At 31.6% G+C, this 6,821-nt stretch overlaps 1 protein-coding gene across 1 annotated transcript; it reads right to left on the bottom strand.

The window, feature by feature from the left end:
• Positions 1 to 5,128: 5,128 nt before the first annotated feature.
• LOC123267255 (myc proto-oncogene protein-like) lies at positions 5,129 to 6,298 on the bottom strand. Its single transcript, XM_044731808.1, has one exon. It carries the CDS (start codon positions 6,296 to 6,298, stop codon positions 5,129 to 5,131), a length of 1,170 nt encoding a protein of 389 aa, XP_044587743.1.
• Positions 6,299 to 6,821: the final 523 nt, after the last annotated feature.

The following is a 6,821-nucleotide window of genomic DNA, read 5'->3' as shown; positions in this document are numbered from 1 at the left end:
AAAAGGTAATTCTTTTGTTTAATTATTCTTGTCTGATATTCAAGGCCCTTTTATTGTTTATGAATAAAAAGTACACTGTAAAAAAGACAGTGTTAAAAATGAACTCAATTTAAGGTAGTTGTCGTGGTTAAGGCATAGCGTCAGAAAATTAAAAATTTTTGTATACTTATTAAAGACATGATGACACAATTAGGATTTGATATAAAACTGAAGCTCTATTCGCACTCAACTCTTTACTCATTACTTTGGCAATAGCTTCTTTCAATGCATCAATAGTGTATGCAAATCTCGTGTATTTTCTTCTAGAATTGTTCACAGTTTCGTTTTTTCACTTTATTTTTCCTTAAATCAGTTTTATTGGCAATTTTTTTATTTTTTTATAGCAGAAAGTTTTAACTTTGCCATTTTCCTAACCTCAACACTTAAGACAATACAGTAAAATAAACGTACTGTCATTCACTGGTAGTAACAAATATATAACTTACCAATAAATGACTAGTCAGTCATTTACTAACAAAGCACACTTATCAAATAAGCCAGTGAATGACCGACGTCAAATTAATATAAATAAATTATTAAGTTGAATTATATCCATCATAGGTCAATTTTAATATTAGTTTATCTACACAAATGTCTATAAATTTTGTATTTTGGACAAAAAGTAATAATTTATAATTAAAATTCATAGTTTTCTAAGCAGCCGTTTTCACAAACTTTAATCAAAATTTTATGGTTTTCTAGAAATTCTCGGATTCTCGATATAATTTTGATGAATTTTGAAAATACACTTTTAAATTTTTTTAATTCATGGCAATTAAATATTGAAAAATATATGTAAGATTACAATTATGATTGAGCATTGACTGTTTACTAAATTTTTGGATTTCTATAATCATTATTTTCATTACCGGTCATTCATAGGTCGGCGGTCACGGACTGGACGGTTTACCCTACCCTAAAAATTTGAAGTCGATTGACCACCTATAACCCGATATGAATTCAATTAAAAATTGGATATTTAACATTGATTACATACGCTCTCTGTAGTTCTGTACCAGTTTCGTAATTATAAAAAAAAAAGTAACTGTCAGTAACTTTCAAAAAACTGACAGTCTTTTAATGTATTTGTTGTGAGTTTGAAAAAAAATTAAAAAAATTTTTTGACTGTCTAATTATTTATAAATAACAGATTAAAGTTCAACAATTTATGAAAAAATATACACGGGTACAGTCTTGCGTAAAAATTACGGATTAGGAGAGAGGTGCTGCAATTGTAACACAATAAAAAACTATTAAAAAAACTAAAAATTATTATTATTCTTTTTTTAACTTCTTCAAAATAGTACTCTCTTAAAATGAATCAGTGGAATTTCACTGTTTCACAGCTATAAGTATACCAAGTGGTATACTTTTAACTGTGAAATAGTGAATATACCACTAATTTCCAATGATTTCCACTGTTTCAGATTTAGAGAGTAATTTATTGATTAGATCAAAGTTTCAGTTATTAATCTTGTTCCAATATCAAAATATCGAGAATTGTTGAAAATACGCGTGAAAACGTTTTTTTGTACACTTTACAATTTTTTTAATAACAAATTTTTTTTCTAACGTTATGATGTGAGACTTGTATTAATACTTTAAGAGACATATCAAGAATATTGTAAAACCGAATTTCACATCAATTTAGTGATTTTTGTCATTGTAATTAGATTTTTATTAACAGATCAGCGTGAGCATCAATTGTAATACTTGAACGAGTAGCAATTGTAACACTCAGAGTCATGTATGGAATCTGCGCAAACTGGATGCACCACAAATCTACTCTGGGATAGTGTAGTTTGTGTAGTTTTGTAAATGTTTAATAATTTATATTAAAGATCCAAATATATGATATACTATAAGTTTAAATACTTGACTTTAAGAGTTAATGAAGTATAATAGTATGTATTAAGACTATATAATAAAAGCAATTTGATGAAGAATATCTATTTCGTTCCGTGTTACAATTGCCCCTGCACTGTGTTACAATTGCAACCCATGCGCGCCGCCATCTTGGTCCCTGACTTTAGTTAAATAAATTAATTTTTTAATAAGTTAACATTGACTTTTTACTAATTAACTAAGTCAGTCACATAAAAGATGATGTCAACTAACTTTCTGACAGTTTTTAAATTTACTATCTTGAAAAAAAAATAAATGGAATAAAAAAAATAAAAATTTTTGTTACAATTGCAGTACCTCTCCCCTACTTAGCTACAAGCTCATATATTTTTGCGGTGCGCATAATCTTTAATTTTTTGACAATATTGTACCATGCGATAACTACCCGACTAGAAATTTCAGTGAGGCAGTGATTTGGCGCAAGTAAGGCATGCCGAATTCCAAACTTGCAGCAAGTGAGGCATCCAAACCAGGCCGAAGTTTGGGATGTAACGCAGTTGCGAGGCTCAGCCTAACTTGGCTTCCTGATTAGGTTGCAGTTTGGAAAACAAATTCGCAACGAAGAATCTAAATCTAATTCTTTCTTGATTTTTAGCTTTTTTATTATCAAGCGAAAATTAATAATAACAAATGCTTATTTTTTTATCTTCTTTTACTATTTTAAGTATAAATATTAAATTTAGGACTAAATTTTTTAAATATTTCATGAATAAAAAAAAAAAGAAATTCTTTGTTGCTTTTATTTAATATTATTTTTATTATTTAATTTTATTTTTTCTGTAATTTTTTTTTTGTTTTTTTGGAGCGTTTTTTAATGTGAAGAGGTTTTCTTGATTGGTAGATTTGATAAGTCAAGGGGGAAAGAGATGATGGAGGAGTTAGATACACTAATCACACATAACACTTAACTTTACTTCACACTCGCCTTAATAGTAATTATTAATTATTAAAAATCGTACATGTCGAACGCGAGACTCGAACACGGTACCCGACGCCCGAGGGCCCTATACCATACTGCGACGGTACGCCGATGATGAGCGACCTCTTACTTCAAGATACTTATAAGCACAACCAATGTTCGGCTTGCTTAATTTAAAACAAATAAGATTCGAATTGGGCTAGCCTAAGTTCCGAAAGCCAAGTTCGCTCCAACCTAGCAAAACTCAGGTTATCGTTACTTGAAACCAGTTCGGCGTTCCCATGATATATGAGACTTAAGGAATCCATGAAACTTTTCTAGTTACGTTCAAATATGGCAAACCAAACATTTCGTTCTGCCTACCTTGATTTTTATGAGGTAATATCTAGGCAAGCCTAAGTTAGGCAAGCCAAACTTGCCCCGAATTGGTTCTTCGGCATATGCCTCAATGAAATTTCTAGTCGGGTACATGAGACACCATGTTTATATGTACAAAACACAAATACTCTCATAAATACACACTTTTATATGTATAGAACTAAAAGGCTTAACCTTGGAAAGACTTGAAGCCAAATATCTTCTCCCACTCCGTTTTAGAGTACTTTGGCAAGAAACGCCGAAGTTCTTCAAACGTTTGGAATGCCTAACTTGCAGGAAATTATAAAATCCAAAGGTCTACGGAAGTTCGGTTTGCCAAACTTAAAAGTAATTGGGGCCATCTATGGTAAGACGAAGTTTGGCGAATGTTTGGAATACCTAACTTGCAGGAAATTATAAAATCCAAAGACTTACGAAAGTTCGGTTTACCAAACTTAAAGGTGATTAGGGACATTTATGGCAAGCCAAACTTCGGCAAATCTTTGCTTATTGTTACTTCCAGCTAGTCAGGCATTCCAAAGGTTCACCGAAGTTCGGCCATAGATGTCCTAAATTACATGAAAATTTGGCATGCCAATCTTCGTTTTGCCTAACGTGGATTTAAGAAGGCACAAATTAGGCTTGACTAAGTTAGGCAAGCCAAACTTGCCCCTCACTAATTCTTCGACATTCCTCACTACAATTTCGAGTCGGGTAGGGCTTCAAAACGTCGAGATCTGTTGAAACCTCGATTTTTGCAAAACGGGGTAAAACCAATAACTTCCCGATTTTTCGAAAATCTTCGATTTTCTTAGCGGGAAGTTAAAAATAAGTTTGAAAAATCCAAAAGTGCACGACCCAAAATGCTCATTTAATTATGAAATATTAATAAAATTAAGGATTGGAAAAAAAAAATTTACAACATAGCTAAAATCGCATGATAATACGCAAGTGCTTCTAGTGGGATAAATGTATGTCTTAAATATATCCAAAATATATTTAATATACATAAAATATATATAAAAATCGGTCAAAAGTTAGTTATTTAAAATATACTTACAGTACATATTTTTTATATATTTCGACGTATAGTATTTTTTCATGGGGGTATACTTGATTCAAGTAAGCTTTTTTTTTGTACGGTCAACTTGCCGTGAAACTACTGAGGATACACAATGTAAAAATTGATGAAATACACGGTGTTATTCGTGATTCATACAGTGTGAACTAAAGTCTACAAGGATATATAATAAATAACAAAAATAATGTAAATAATAGTTTTTTATTTTTTTTTTTCTTTTCAATTATTACAAGATATATAGTTCGTCAAGCTTTGTTACAAGTCAAACTAAGAGTTAACTTTATATCTTACATAATTATATATTTTAATTTTTATGAATATTTTTTTTAAAGGTATAGCATGATTATAAAAAATTTTTTACACCCAATTAATCATATTTTTATATAATAAATTCTTAATCCTAATTATTACTATTATACATTTATTACTATCGGGTTTCTAGTGTACAGGCGATTTAAGCCTTTTTATACCCTAAGCCTTTTCATTTTTGCTTAGTTACTGCCTTTTTCATGCCTGCTTTTTTGTTTTGGCTGTGGACCGACTTGTGTTTCCTGTACTGCATTCGCCCTATTCCTTACTTCTTTCTATAGGCTGTTGGAATAGTGGTATGGGGAAAGCACAGAAAAAACCCATACCAGTACAGTTCGGTTACTGGAGTGACCCCCGGCGGTTGGTGTTGGAATTATTCAAACAACCGTCGGTGGTCGAACCCTCGTCTCACGATATGATGTACAAACATTATTCATCTGTATAAATACAATTTCTCATAATGTTTGAAAATAATTCACGACCCTAATTATTGAAAATAATTACATTGCTTTTAATTTTTAACGGTGTTGTGCTAAATGTCTTCTTAATGAACTTAACTCACTCATTAATTCATATTGGCGTTTCTTCAGCTCTAATTTCTTGGTTATTAAATTTCTCTCGGTTTTATAAATCTCTTTGCAATATTGAATTCCTTCACGTAAAATTGAAATTACTGATGCGTTCACTTTATTTTGAAGATTTGGTATTAAACATTGTAAATTTCTATATTCAATCTTCATAGCGTGTCTCCTTTGTTGTTCCATTTTATTGTAATAACTTCGTTGATCAGTATCAGATTTATCTTCAGACCTTACAGACGCCGGTGATGAATATTTCTTTGTATTCATAGATGTTGAAGTTGATGAACCAATCTTTTTTGGTCCATTTGTCGTTTGTTTTTGACACGATCTTCGCACTGCAGCACGTTTTCCTGATATCCGCTCTTCTACCTGAATATCTGCTGGAGGTTTATATGATTTTGGTGGTCTTCCTCGTCGTCTTGGCGCAGGATTGTTATTAACAGCAATTTCTACTGTTGATTGCAGAGTTTCATGATCTTCTGTACTAGAGGAAGTAAATATACTCGCTGGTTCCTCGATCTTAACTACATCGATTTCCTCTTCAGAACCAGATGTTTTTTGCACACTCAAACAATTAAATTTTTTGATAAGAGTGAGATCATTTCTGTAGTCATCGCGATCAGGAAGGGTATTATTGACTTCTGTTGACTTTGATACAGTGTTGTCACTTCGGATATCAGTTGAGTAATCGAGATCTGTTTGAGTGACCTCGTCCTTTATCTCCGATGATTTGCTAAGATACTGTCCGGTGACTTCACTTGGAGATGCAGACAAATATACCATCAGTTCTTCTTCAATGTCGGAATGTTCGTATGAAAAACAAGAATTTTGGGGTGTTTCTGGTACTAATCTTGGCGGTGAAAATCCAAGATTTTCAGTCGCCCACATTTTATTATGCTCTTTACTTACGCACAATCCTACCCACATACAGTCATGTGCAAGAATCTGTACGTATTTCGAATAATCCATGCTTTCAAATGTTTCAGGAGCAATGTCGAATAAAGAACATTTATCTTGTTCATAGCCTCCTGAAGAGTTAAAGGTCTCCAAGTCGAATTTTTCCCATACACTTTCAGACACGATGGTTCCTAATTGTTCTGGCATCATTTTGAATTTTTCAAGATCTGAAATTATTTAAAGGTTGTAATCTTTCAACACTATGGTGGCTATATTCGAATAGCGCGGGACAAAGGCCAAAAGGGCGTATCCCAATCTATGTAAAACCAAAATGGCGGATAAAAATTTTTTTTGTTGCTGGGGCATTCCATTGTGACTGGTGGGACATTTGACTCTAGAATTCCATCAATTACACTGATAGAAGGATTTAGTTCTATTTAATAAGATTTAGTAACAGATACTAAATGATTTAGTAACAAACCTTTCATTACCTAATATTTAGTAATGGGTAGTAAATCATTTATTAAAGCCCATTTAGTCCCACCAAATGAATATTTAGTAGAATTTAACGAATTATTTATTGGGACTCAATAAATCGTTTATTGGTATCAAAGAAATTAATTTTTCAATTAATTTCAGCGTGTAACCTAATTTTTTAACTTAAAATAGATAAAAATAATTAAAATAAATAATTTCAAGTAAAAATATAAGGTATAAAAAAAAAGAATCTCAT

This window comes from Cotesia glomerata, linkage group LG6, assembly GCF_020080835.1.
Source record: "Cotesia glomerata isolate CgM1 linkage group LG6, MPM_Cglom_v2.3, whole genome shotgun sequence".
NCBI classification, from domain to species: Eukaryota; Metazoa; Arthropoda; class Insecta; order Hymenoptera; family Braconidae; genus Cotesia; species Cotesia glomerata.
This window is presented reverse-complemented; position numbering and strand designations above follow the sequence as displayed.

Bases quoted from the DNA above. Each gene is read 5' to 3' on its own strand.
- LOC123267255 (XM_044731808.1), bottom strand. From the start codon at position 6,298: ATGATGCCAGAACAATTAGGAACCATCGTGTCTGAAAGTGTATGGGAA.